The sequence below is a fragment of the Peromyscus californicus genome, unplaced genomic scaffold (assembly GCF_007827085.1).
Source record: "Peromyscus californicus insignis strain IS unplaced genomic scaffold, ASM782708v3 Scaffold_12__1_contigs__length_115047231, whole genome shotgun sequence".
Lineage (NCBI taxonomy): Eukaryota > Metazoa > Chordata > Mammalia > Rodentia > Cricetidae > Peromyscus > Peromyscus californicus.
Window position 1 is genome coordinate 5,899,767 of NW_026294413.1, and position 14,282 is coordinate 5,914,048.

The 14,282-nt window shown below is 38.8% G+C and overlaps 1 protein-coding gene across 2 annotated transcripts in view; it reads left to right on the forward strand.

Moving 5' to 3' along the window:
• Nucleotides 1-14,282, forward strand: part of Uggt2 (UDP-glucose glycoprotein glucosyltransferase 2) — a 140,058-nt gene that overhangs the window by 3,875 nt on the left and 121,901 nt on the right. For both annotated transcript variants that reach the window (XR_008216919.1, XM_052732466.1), the window contains exons 3-7: nt 3,381-3,511; nt 4,022-4,134; nt 5,084-5,258; nt 8,697-8,793; nt 10,453-10,525. Coding sequence is in view for 1 of the 2 variants with exons in the window: in XM_052732466.1 (XP_052588426.1) it covers nt 3,381-3,511; nt 4,022-4,134; nt 5,084-5,258; nt 8,697-8,793; nt 10,453-10,525 (589 nt within the window). In the remaining variant the exon portion in view is untranslated. The remainder of the gene's footprint in view (nt 1-3,380; nt 3,512-4,021; nt 4,135-5,083; nt 5,259-8,696; nt 8,794-10,452; nt 10,526-14,282) is intronic.

Sequence of the window (14,282 nt, forward strand, 5' to 3'; positions counted from 1 at the left end):
AGTCAATTAGCCTGTAATGACATCATTATTATTTAAAATTTATACTTTACACTCTTACTCTTGTACATTCTGTGAGTTTGGACAAATGTTTATTGGCCTTGCTTCATTTTTATTGCCTGTGTACTTTTGCCTTTAAACTCTTAAAGATGCTTACAGTAATTACCCTAAAAAAGTCAGATAATGTGTTTTCATCTCACTAGCTATACAATTAATTCCTATTTTATAGATGCCAAAAAGTGTTTATTTATTAATACATGCAATGTATTTTTAGAGAATATCAAAACATTGAAGATATTAAAGGTAGGTTTTTTCAGCAGACATTATGGGGTTAATTATTCTAAAGGAAAGGTTTTTTTTTTTTTTAAGATTTATTTTTTTTATTATGTAGACAAAGTTTTGCCTGCATGTACACCTACTTGCCAGAAGAGGGCACAAATCTCATTACAGATGTTTGTGAGCCACCATGTGGTTGCTGGGAATTGAACTCCAGACCTCTGAAAGAGCAGCCAGTGCTCTTAACCTCTGAGCCATCTCTACAACCCCAAGGAAAGATTTTTTTTTATCATGAAATAAAATAGATGACAAGAATGTAGATTCCCATAAACATAAAATCTTTAGCCATCTCGACGCAGAAAACTTTTTACTCTAGGTAAAGACTTTTCTTTTTACTCAAAAATGGAAGATAATTAGTTTACCTGTTCATTTGCTGCAGTCTGTTTGACTCAAGCAGCTTTGAAATTTAGCAATTTTTGATTTAATTAAATAGATTATAAAAATAAAGAGGTCAGATACACCTTTGATGGTATTTTAAGTAAAATTTTTCTGAAACCTAGTAATTTCTTCTTTTAAAAACTACTTTTCTGAACCACATGAGTATTTAGTAACCATTATTAAGAGATGCTGGACACTGCTCAAATGATGGTACTCTAAGGGTGAGTGAATATGATGTGTGTCCTCAGTACTTTATAATAGGTGGAGGCAGCAAAGCAGCTGTGCGTTTACCAGGGCTCTCCATGGTGTGAGGGAGGACACAGGAGGTACCAGGTCAGTGTAGAGCGGAGCTTCGGAAACACGTTCTCCTTGTGACCCTTTTCTCTCGGGAAATTTTTACATGACCCCAAACATACAGGCATATAAAATAGCTATAGAACCAAAAAACCAAAAACCAAATAAATCATGAGGAATTGATTTCAAAACAAATTAGGCATACAATTTTGCCATTTATTAAAGATGAAAGCAAATTTGAGTTGAAGCTAATGAAATGGATGTCCTTGTTTGTCTAACATACAATCCAGAGATGCATGCATCTGTTACTTACATGCCAAAGAAGACAGTAAGGGGGCGTTAAGTTTGGAGCTGAGGGCTGGCTCCGTTAGTAAAGCACTTCCTGCTGGAGTGAGAGTCTGATCCCCACTCCCCAGTGACTAAGAAACCTGTGGTCATGCTCCCAGGGCTTGCGGGTTAGCCAGCCTAGCCTATGCAGTGAGGTCAAGGCCAGTGAGACCTTGCTGCAAAAATGAAGGTGGAAGGTAACTGAGAAATAACACTTGATCTCTGATCACATGTGTGTGTATATGCACACATGTCCATGCACACACAGACATATGGACATACTGTATTTTGTAACTAATCCATTACATATCTGTGTGCATACAGTGTATGTTAAAAACACTTCAGTTCATAGCATTCAGTCTGAGCTGACTGTTTCAGGAAGCATCCATTGGCATTGCCTGGCATAACCGAATGCTCAGAGCAAGGTGCAGATTGCAAAACTATAAAGAGAATGAGTCAATAGCTGACTATGCTGGCCAAAAATCCATGTGTGGTTTACATAGATTAGGTTCCAATAGACAAAACTTGAGTAAAATGTAAGGGGAAGATGAAGAGAAAATTGAAAAGGTAAAATAATGACCCGCCATTTATTTGGTGAGCATGAATTTGTTTTAATAGGATAAAATAGCCTAACCCTCTTTCAAAATAGAGACAATTTTGTCAGTTATAAAGTATAGACATTTACAGTCTATTTCTTAAAATTTTATTCTTTGGTGATTGCATGCATGTATGTAATGGACTCTAGTTACTTCCACTCCCTCTGTCCTCACTCATTTCTCATCCCACTTTTACCTCTGAAAAGTCCTCTCCTACTTCCGTACCTTCCTTTCTGTGTGTGAGCCACTGGGTTTACATAGTGCTGCTTCCATGACCATGGATAGGAGGTTGTTTACTACAGCATGGATGCAGAGAAAAGAGCACACAGATAGAAGATGCTTTCCCTGCTTATCTCCATCAGCACCCCTCGGCTGTCTTCAGCTTTATACTACCATTCTCTTCTCCCCCACCCCAAAAATTAAGTGACCTTCGGTAACCCAAAGAGTTTTAAAACCGAATTCAAAGAGCCAGTCTTCTCTTTCATATCTGGAGATCAGCTTAGAGTAAGGGAGCAGTTTCTCAGTGTGCTCCATCTCTAGACAGTGATACTTCAGATGAAAGGCAGGTTTGGATTGTGCTTTCTGGAACACTGTGGACATGCTGAATACACTTGGCTCACTGCACCAAGCAGTCGTACTGTGCTTGCTTTACTATTCTCCACTCCCCGTGAACCACGTACTGGATCTAACACTCATCCAGTAGAGTAGCCCACAACCTTGGAATACGTTGAAGTGCATATAGATTCCCAATAGAGTTTAAGGGCAATATTATTTTAAACTTATCTTTTGTTGATTGCTCAGAAAACACTGAAACAGACAAAATAATTTTTTCTTTAGCAGCTTACCTGTAGGATGAAGTGCTAAATGGTTTTATTAATTAAAAAAAAAAAAAGCCAGAACCAGATATTGGGGTGAAAAACTGAGAGATCAGAAAAGCAGAAAGAAGCCAGCCATGTTCTTACCACTTGGAGATCCTATGCCAAAGAGGGTATAGGTGTATACCCACACCTGTATGCCTTTCTGTTTTGCATCTCACTTCCTCTCTCCACCTAGCTACATCACCTCCCCTTTTTGCCCAGCTTTGTCACTTCCTGTCTGTCTACACAGACCTTCAAACCTTTATGGTTAACTAGTGTTGGAATTCAAGGAGTGTGCCACCACGCCTGGCTCTGTTCCCATTGTGGCCTTGAACTCACAGAGATCCAGACAGATTCCTGCCTCCCGAGTGATAGGATTAAAGGCATGTGCTACCATTGCCTGACTTCTATGTTTAATATGTGTCTGGCTTTTTCCTCTGATCCTCAGATAAACTTTATTGGGGGACACAGACAAAATATCACTGTACTTACTCAAACTTAAAATATGATGATTTGACATTGATTCATTTAGCACTGTAGGTGGGATATGCCAGCCTATTGAATGTAAAATGCTAACATTTTTTTCTCTTTGTAGAATCAGATTATTCTTACTACAACCTAATCCTGAAGAAAACTGGACAATTTTTAGACAATATACACATCAATCTCTTAAAGTTTGCTTTCTCTATAAGGGCATACTCTCCAACTATTCAGATGTTTCAACAGGTAAAAATACCCAAGCAGTGCTTAATGAGGATGCATACTGTAGTATTTGCTGAGCTATTTAAATATTGTCTATTTGGAGTTAGGAAAGCATGAAGACACATTGCCAGCGAAATTACTTATAATAAAAATTTTGTAGAATTTTTTTCAAAAACTTGCATGTATATTTCAACTAGAATAAAGTTGATTTTATTAAATTATTTCTTAAAATATTTTACATTAATTAGAACAGTAACTTAATAGTAAAAGATGAGTTATTTTAACCAAAGTAACAGTTAAGAGTTAAGATTATGGCCGGGCGGTGGTGGCGCACACCTTTAATCCCAGCACTCGGGAGGCAGACCCAGGCGGATCTCTGTGAGTTCGAGGCCAGCCTGGGCTACCAAGTGAGTCCCAGGAAAGGCGCAAAGCTACGCAGAGAAACCCTGTCTCGAAAAACCAAAAAAAAAAAAAAGATTTAAGATTATGTTCTAATGATGAGTTCCTGTGACAACACTGTGTTTGGGATTGCAGGTTGCTGCTGCTGAGCTACCACCAGATGGATGCAATGCGTTTGTGGTTATCCATAGGAAGTACACCTGTAAAATTAGTGAGATTAAAAAGCTGCTGAATAAGGCTGCTGCAAGGTAAAGTGATAGAATAGAGAAGTGCTGTATGGAGAAGAGAATTGGAGTAGAAATTTTAATACTCTAAGATATTCAGAGATATCTGTTCCTGTTTCCATTAGTGTTTGCATGAAGCTTTTTATGTCTTTTAGCCCATTTTAAGGATAAGAAAACAATCCCCATGTTGCCAATAATTTTGAAGAAACTAGGACTGTTTTTAATTAGAAATGTGTGAGGAGGGGTCTGCCATCCCTTACTTCCTTGCTCACACCTTGCACATTTATCAGATGCCGTGTATATGTCTGAATTTCTGTGTAAGGAAAACTTTTCCAAAATAGTGGCCTAAAGCAGTAATTACTTTCTATGGAATCTGAACATTTCTTTCACATAGTCTTATTCTATTTGGTTTCTTTTTTATTGTATACTAGATATTTAACTGATCTGTACCTTAGAAACTGAAAAGGTTAATAAGTAAATGATAGTAATTAATTTTACATGTAAGGGTAGAATTTACTAGAAACTGTAAATAACCTAGAATAGTGTAAGTGAAATGAGTTGTCAGATTTTGTGCACATCTGCAGGACTCCTCTACCTCCTGAACCTTCCTTAAGGATTTCATTCATACTTCTTGGTTTTTGATGAAGGTGTGCCATTCATGATCTTTTAAATATTTGGAAGCTGTTTTCAGGGAATATGAACTATAGTGAAAACTTATTCTAATTAAATATACATTTTAATTGATTAAAATTATATTATTAAATTTTCGTTATTTTATTGACAATGCACCTTCCTGGAAATTAAAGCATTTTTAATAGTCAGTTTTGGATAAAACAAGTTTCTTCTTTTCCTATTTCTGTAGTTGTGTACATTATGAATTCTTTGATAGCAGAAAGTATAAAATATCTTGGTATTTGTCTGATGTACAGTTGACTCTCACTGCTTTTGAAAGTTTGTATTGTTTTCATTTTAGACCCAGGCCTTACCTATTTGAAAGAGATCATAAGTTTCCCACAGGCAATGAGAACTTACCAGTGGTTATTCTCTATGCAGAAATTGGTACAAAAGAATTTGCTGAATTTCACAGAGTGTTGTCTAAGAAATCTAAAAGTGGTAAAATTCTATATGTTCTCCGCCACTATATTAAGGTACGTGCTTTGTGTTGTTATTGTTTGTTTTACCAGTATTAGTTATTTGTTTTATTCTTTTCTGCCCCAGACTAAAGGTTTTTCAGTTTTATTCATCTTTTGTATGGAAGCCACTTTGGTTTCTCTGATCTTTCTACATCAGCAGTATGCATTCTGTCTAATGTTGTAGCTTCTTTCCTTTATCTTCTTAGAGTCTAGTTTCCTTGTGCATGCTGGTTTCTTTAAATGACCCTCAGGTTTCTGCATTTCGATGCTTTTCCTTTGTTACTGCTGTAAACATCTACTGTTACCTATTTCTAAGAACTGTTTTAGTTGATCGGAAACATTTTGGAACATCATATTCCAGGGAGAGAGGAGCAGAGCCTGGGCTGCTCCAGCGGTCTCCTCCATGTCTCAGGAAGCTAAATCCTGAGAGAATATTGCAGTTACTCTAAGTATTACAGTAACAAGAAGAAAAGGAACAGCTGTGCTACAGAGGCCATCTGTAGGCTTGTCTGTCCCATTAATCATATAGCACTAAAGTGTGTCTCCAGTGCTCCTCACTATTCTCATTTTAAAAAATTTTATTGTATGAATTTGATTAAATCAAAGCTATTTACTATTAATGAGGAAATCTTGTTAACTAATCTTAAATTTTTTGGTAAACTAGTGTTTAGATATTTTAATAGTTCACATGAAGATTAAAAATATATAGCAAAAAACTTATATATATCTCAAAAGCATAGGTCTACTGAATGTATATATTTTATAAATATTAACATATTTAAGTCATTAATTCTTCATGTGCCTCTATGCCAAGTATTATTTACAAGGCAGTAAGATAGAAACAGTCGGTTTTTCAGAAACCTACATTTTAGTGGCAGGAGGTGAATAACCCATAAGTATATTATGTTAGATGATAATAAAGTGTTTCAATAAAAGCATGAAGATAAAAGGAGATCAAATGATGGGACTAGCGTGTGCATACAAAGCATTCTGTATAGCTGGTTCTCTTTACACTAGTAATTCTCACTCATTTTCCTTTCTTTGCCAGAATAGATATATAGTCATCAATAGCAGTAGCACATTATGGGTGTAATTCTGTACTGGGTGGAGCAGACCAGGGATGAGAGACACATTAAAAGAAAATGGATATAGGAGATAAAAGTGCATATTTGTTCACCATGCTAATATGGCCCCGAGAGTATGTGCCTGTCTTTTGAGGACCTGTCTTAAATATTCTCTGGATAATATAACCAAAGATACACTTCTGTAGGATCATTTTAACCATGAGGATGCTTTGTACCATTAAATTATGGCCTTCTACTTAATGAATGGCATCTTAAACACTCACAGTCACTATGATATAAATTGAATCAAAATGTGATTTTAATGAAAATAGACTTTCTTGTGCTTCCTTTTGAGCAAATGCCTTTTTGTGTGTGGAAAGGAGAGATGGAAATACGAAGATTTGTCTTAGCCCTCTTGGCCTACGAGCACTTCAGTTTACAAATCCAAGCTTATTAAACTACAATTTAGTTTATATTTCAGTATATTTGAAAAGGAGAAAGTACATACAAATTTTTTTTCTTTTTTTTTTTATTTATTTTGCAATACAATTCAGTTCTACATATCAGCCACGGATTCCCTTGTTCTCCCCCCTCCCGTCCCCCTCACCTTCCCCCCAAACCCCCCCACCATTCCCATCTCCTCCAGGGCAAAGCCTTCCCCACAGACTGAGGTCAACCTGGTAGACACAGTCCAGGTAGGTCTAGTCACCTCCTCCCAGGCCGAGCCAAACAATCCTGCATAGGCCCCAGGTTTCAAACAGCAACTCATGCAATGAGCACAGGACCCAGTCCCACTGCCTGGATGCCTCCCAAACAGATCAAGCCAATCAACTGTCTCACCCATTCAGAGGGCCTGATCCAGTGGGGACCCCTCAGCCATTGGTTCATAGTTCATGTGTTTCCATTCATTTGGCTATTTGTCCCTGTGCTTTATCCAACCTTTTATCCAGGAGCCAATAGCTTTTTAGTACCAATACTAGAAATTGGTTATGAGGAATTGCATCTCCTTTGTGAACTCTGACAAGATGTGTGGCCTTAAGACTTCTTTTACAGCTACAGTTTTGTTTTGGGGTAGCTATATGAAATTGAAAACTCTTTAGAACATTTTCAGCTTTTTCATATTAGTGTAATTGTAAATAACTCAGTTTCTGCATGCTATCTTTAATTGTAGTGTTCCTAAGACACTAGAAAATTAAATGTTAGTGTGAGCAGCAGTTTGAAGTACTGTGTATCTAAAGGTCATTCCTATATGTTTGTATTTGGAAATAAAACAGGCCAAGAGATAGACACTGTGCTGATAAACTTAATTTGAAGGCTAAGAAAAATGTTAGGGAAGGAAAAATAAAGGGGTGATCCACTACTGTTTTTCCTTCCCTCCATTCTGTCCATACATATCCTCTATCACATGTAGGAATACCAAACTGTCTCTGTGCAAAGACACACTGCTTCTCCTAAGAATTTAGTGCATTCAGAGTTCTAAAACTAGTTTTCTAACCCCTGGAATAAAACACCAAATGATAATAGTTGCAGCATGGCAGATAGGAATTTCAGGATGGAGCAGGACGAAAACTTAGACATCTTTGTAAAAATCACATATATTCATCTGCGTTGCCTCCTGCAACATGAAATGTAACTTACTTTGTTTACCCAAGGACTCTCCAGAGATAGATTTTATATTTGTCCTTTCCTAGAAGGAGGAAAATTATTACTAAAATTCTAAAAATGTAAATATTGCAGATAGCTCAGGTGTGGTCAACTATAGCAACTCATTACTTTGTGGCATGTGGAATATTTTAGTCATTAAAATTACCCAAAAAAAGATCTAAGCAGAATTTCCAAGGCACAAAGCACAGAGTGTTTTATTGTCTGTCTGTCTCTAGTCTCTACTTTTCATTCTTTACTTTTGCTTACTCTCCAGTTGTCCTGGAAACTAGCCAGTCTTGCAGAGGTGAATGAAAGAAGTACACTTTTGTTGCAGCTTTACTGTATTGGAACCTCTGTTAACTCATTGTAGATTTGAGCAGAAATCTTTTCCATTAAAAAATAGTAAAGAGTCATGACTAATTTTTTAGTAAGGAAAAGGTCTTCAACAAAATTCTGGTTCTTTGGTAGACTATGTAGAGAGCATAAGTGTTCGCCCAATAAAAATATTTCATGGTGGTTAGAGCTTTTTGTGTTAGGCGGGGGCTGTAGGGCTGTAGCCTGGTCTTAGAGTACTTGTCTTGCACTTGCACGGCCCTGGGCTCAAGCCTCAGCACCTAGCCACATGCACACATGTGTGCCCCAGTATCAGTATTTCACTGTACTTACCCTAATGTGTCATGGTACTAAGTTTAATGCAAGATTCCTTAACTGTCTCTTGTTTTTCTAAAATATATTACTTGACCAGAAGCCAAGCTCCAGGAAGATGTTCTTATCTGGCTATGGAGTGGAGCTAGCGATTAAAGACACCGAATACAAAGCGTTGGATGACACACAAATTAAAAGTAAGATTTTTAATGTTTAAATAAAGCTGCTTTTCTGTTCTTGGAACATTTTGTTCATGTAAACAATGTATTTGGTCACACCCACTTCCCTCACCCTCCTTCCAGTTCTGCCTACCGCTATTTCCAGCACTTCTTCCTCTCAATTCCACATCCTCCTCTTTGTGGTTTTTATAACCCACTGAGTCCGTCCAGTTACTGCTTCCCACATGCACATGGGTGTAATGTCATCCACTGGGGTCTGGTAGGCAACTTACCAATGGCCATTACTCCTCAAAGAAAAGTGACCCTCCCTTAGCAAGCTATCAGCTACCCACAGCTCTCAGCTAGAGCTGAGATGTGACGGAATATTTCAGTAGATTCGTATTGTGCAGGCGACGCCGGGCTTCGGTGAGTCCGTGTGTGTGGCAGCCTTGTCCTGAACAGAGGTCAGGATTCATAGCACTCCTTCTCATTCATCTGCAGCTCTTCTGCTCTTTCCTCTCCCCCAGCAGTGCTTGCTGTGCCTTGAGGTGGTGTGGGTTTGGTATATAGTTCATCTGTAGCAGAGCACTCACAGAGCATTCTTAAAAAATAATAATAATCAAAACTGCAGTAGGTTTTTGAGAACTCCATGGAGTATGTTTTGATTATATTCATCTCCTCCTCCAACTCTTCCCAGATGCACATACCCTTCTCTACCCACTCGAATTTGTGCCTTCTTCAAAAGAGCAAGTGCAGTTTGTGCCCCATGTATCCCTGTGTGTGTGACCTTCTACTGGAGTGTGACCCGCTTATCAGTGGCGCACTCTTAAAGAAAACTGACTCTCCATTTCCCGGCAGCTCTCAGCTGGGAGATAAGCAGTTCCTAGTCCATCAGAGCTCTGTTTCCCTTTTTTCTAGCCCATTTATTTCTGTGCCTTCACTTAGAAAAGTTTGTCTCACTTTATTAAAGTTGTCCATTTGTCTTTCTCTTTTCCTGCCAAGTGTGGTATTTATCATGAGTGTCTTTTTCCAGATAGCTGTCCTGTCAGAAATCATCATAGACAGCAGATTTTTATCTAGTGATTAAATTCAGCAGATAGTTAGCCAGTCCATGACTAAATCAGAGCACCCTGAAGTTGGGCTTACAGTCTGAAGCACAGAGCTTCAGCAGTGTAAGGGGGGACGCATACCTGCTGAGTCACAGTAAACTGTGGTGAAGAGTGAGCCATTGCACACTTCCCATATTTGACTTCCACACTATTTGGTAGAAGAAGGAATGAGTGTAACATAACAAGGTTGTTCTCTGAAGCCATGAGTGTGGTGTCTTTCTAAAGATCCCTTGACTATCTTAAGATTGCTTGAATTGTGCAACACTCATGTTTATTAGAGTATGGATCTACCATCAGACCTGAAAGCAAAAACCAGGATTTCTTGTGGGTCCTTTGTCTTATCATTTTAGCTTATAAAATAGAAAGCTGTTGCTGTAAAGTAATTTATATGGCATTTATTGTGCTTATATAATATTTAACCATCTAAGCCCATTTTAAAAATAGTGCACATTAAGAATTATAGTATACACATGCACATATATTAACCTTGTGCATGAAAAAGCAATGTAAAACAAATATAATTCATTTAATATTGAGAGTTCTATGTTCTTTTCCCAGCCTACAAATTTTTATTTTTCCTTTAATGTAGCTATGACTGATACTGCTATAGAAAAGGAGACTGAAGCAGATGAAGTTCAAGGATTTCTCTTTGGGAAACTAAAGTGAGTCTGAATGGAAATGAAATTGATTTTATTATGCACTTCAGCTTTGGCAGTAGTTGATTTGACATGCTCTGTTTATGTATGCACCCTGCACTAGTTTGAGTTTCTACGGCTGCTGGGGTGGAACGCAGTGACCGAAAACAAGGTGGGGAGGGAGGGCTTGTTTGGCTTGCACTTTGTAAGTCCTCGTGAAGGAAGAGGTCAGGACAGGACAAGCGGAGCAGGAACCTGGGGGCAGGAGCTGATGCAGAGGCTGTGGAGGGGTGCTGTTTACTAGTGACTTGCTCCTCGTGGCTTGTTCAGCCTGTTTTCTTACAGAACCCAGGACCACTAGCCTAGGGATGGCACCACCCACCATGGGCTGAGCCCTCCCCCATCAATCACTAATTAATGGGATTAAGAAAATACCCTACATCTAGATTTTATGGAGGAATTTTCTCAGTCCAAGTTCCCTCCCTTCAGATGACTCTAGTTTGTGTCAAGTTGACATAAAACTTAACAAGTGAACATACCGCTTTATGTGCACACTATTGTCTTTACTTATTAAAGAATTTGCAGACAGCTAATGTCAAAAAGCTAGAGAAAGCAAACATGAAAACACAAAAATTTTAAATGATCATTAATTCTACAGCTAGGAGATAACTGTCACTGCAATAATGTTTTGGCATGGATCTTTCCAACCTTTCTATACATATTTTATAAATGAAATAAATGCCTACAGAGTATATTGTTTTGCACAGTGGAACTGTATTATGCACTTGCTTTTCCAACATACTATGAGAAAACTGCCTCACTGAATGGGACTTTAAATTATTTTCTCATAATTCCAATTTTTCTTGGTACAACTTTCAGAGAAAAAGTCAAGATATTTGTACTTCTTGAATTTTGATACATATTTGTTAATTTTCATCCTAAAATTTACTAACATATCTGCACTAGCATGTGAATATATCTGTTTCCTAGAACTGTGCTAACAACATACTATTTTTAAATTTTCTGTCAGTGAATGAAATGATTCTTTACAATTATTTCACTAAACTGAAACATTTTGTAGTTGGAATTCAGGAATAGTCAGCTATTGTCAGTTTGTTCCAAGGATTAGCTTCTTTTCATATATTTATCGGACTTTGAGTTTCTTCTCTGGTAAATTGCTTATTCCTGACCTTTGCTTTTTTTTTCTTGCTGTATGTTTGCCAGTTTTTTTAAACATTTTTCCATGTATTTGAATTATTTACTATCAAACTTTATTTCCTTATTAATCTTTAAAATTGAAATATATTCAATTTACTATTGTGTCTAAATTAGTATTTTGAATTCCATTTCTAATATGGCATTGCATATCCAAAGTAATTGGCAAAATAGAAAGTTGGAACTTTTGACAACTTTTATTTAGGTCACAGTGAAATGTATATTTCTCCTCTTTTAATCAGGAAAAAAACAGTTCTATAAACAGAGCCTCTAATTTTATAGAACTAGCTAAACCTTGAAACTATGGAATAATGAACATAACAAGCCAATGGTCAGTTATCAAATGTGTGTTGTCCTGTGGTGTTTTCAGTCAGTCCTACCATCCTCGTTACTGCTCTGTTGCTGTGAAGAAACACCATGGCCAAGGGAACTCTTAGAAAGTACTTAATTGGAACTTGCTTACAGTTTCAGAGTTTTAGTCCATTACTATCGTATCAGGAAGCATGGCAGCAGGCAGGCAGGGATACTGAAAAAGTAGTTGAGAGCTACATCCTGATCCATAGGTGGGGGGTGTTCAGAGTTCAACACTGGGCTTGACATGGGCTCCTAAACCTCAAAGCCCACCCTTAGTGACACACTTCCTCCAACAAGGCCACACCTCCTAGTCCTTCTCAAGTAGTGCCACTCGCTGATGACTTAAGGATTCAAATCTATGAGCCTGGGAGGCCATCCTCCTTCAACCCAGCACACCCACTCTTCCTGTGCATTGTGTGGTGCTGTCCCCTTAGGAACCAGGTTTTCAGACTTGAATGTGGTGACTTGTTTATGAGTGGGTGACTTAGTTCCCATAGTAGGTTATTAGTAAGCTGTACAAAGTACACACTTACAAAGTATCTGAAATGTGAAGATTATAAATATTGTAATATTAAAATTTTATAATCATTTGTGACAGTTAGCATTACATACATGTTTAGTACAAATGAGGACAAGAGAGGCTTGGGCGATGGCTCAGTGTGTAAGAAGTGCTTACTCTACAGGGACCTGAATTCATATCCCACTTTTACTCTTATAAAAAGCCAGGCTTAAACCCAGGCTCATAGGGGCTCACAGAGACTGAACCAACAGCCAGGGGTCTGCATGGGACTGGCCTAGGCACTCTGCGTAGGTCACAGGTGTGTAACTTGGCCTTCTTGTGGGATCCTAACAGTGGGAGCAGGGGCTGCCTCTGCCTCTGTTGTCTGCTTTTTGGACCCTTTCAACCTTAATAGGAGAGGAGAGGTGCCTGGTCTCACTGAAACTTGATATGCCCTGGCTGGCTGATATCCATGGGAGGCCTGCCCTTTTCTCAAGAGGAACAGTGGAGGAGGAGTGGACAGGGCAGGGGGCGGGGCAGGCTAGGAGGAGGGAAGGGAAACTGTGCTCAGGATGTAAAAAACAAAAAACTAAGTAAATAAGCAAACAGACAAAAAGCCAGGCCTAGGCATGTGTATATAACTCCAGTGCTGAGGGATGGGGGCAGGGAGAGGAGGGTTGCTGGGGTTTGGTGGCTACCAGCCTAGCCAAAATTGGCAAATTCCTTTCAGTGAGATGACCGTGACTCAAGAGACTAGGCAGAGAGTGGTAGAGGCAGACTATGGACATCCTCCTCTGGCCTCTTCATGGTCACACATACCTGCATACACATGTGCACACACCCACACAGAGATACATAGAGAAATGAAATAATAAAAATAATGATCAAGATATTATTTATAAACTTGGCATTCTTATGCCAAGAAGAAACTATTGATCAAATTGAGTTTCTGTTGAGGGAAAACATAAGTAAAATAAGGACTTGGGGGCCGTGGCGTGGCTTGGTGGGTGAAAAGACTTGCTGTAAAAGCATGAGGACCTGAGTTCATCCCCAGACCCCATGTGGAAAGCCAAGGATGACTACACAGGCATCTATAACCCCAGTGCTGTCGGGTAGGGACAGGAGGATGCTGGGTGTAGCTAGAGTTTTCCTGCCTGGCCCACAGTCAGGACAAATCTCTGTCACCTGCCAGTCCCACAGCCTTTCAAACCCAACCAAGTAAACACAGAGGCTTATTTTGCTTACAAACTGTATGGCCGTGGCAGGCTTCTTGCTAACTGCTCTTACAGCTTAAATTAACCCATTTCTATTAATCTATACCTTGCCACGTGGCTCGTGGCTTACCGGTATCTTCACATGCTGTTTCTCATCGTGGCAGCTGGCAGTGTCTCTCTGACTCAGCCTTCCACTTCCCAGCTTTATTCTCCTCCTTGCCCAGCCTACACTTCCTGCCTAGCCAACGGCCAATCAGTGTTTTATTTATTGACTAATTAGCAACACATTTGCCATACAGAACATTCCACAGCACTTCCCCCTTTTTTTTTCAAAAAGAAGGTTTTAACCTTAACAAAGTAAAATTACATACAATTTGGGAATTTGGGCGTTGCTTCTCTTACTACTTCCGGCTGGAGGGGGGCGCTGTATCTTATGGGGAAACAAAGAAAATTTTAGGATTATGAAATAGTCCATGAGGGTGTATCGTCTGAGCCAGTTGCC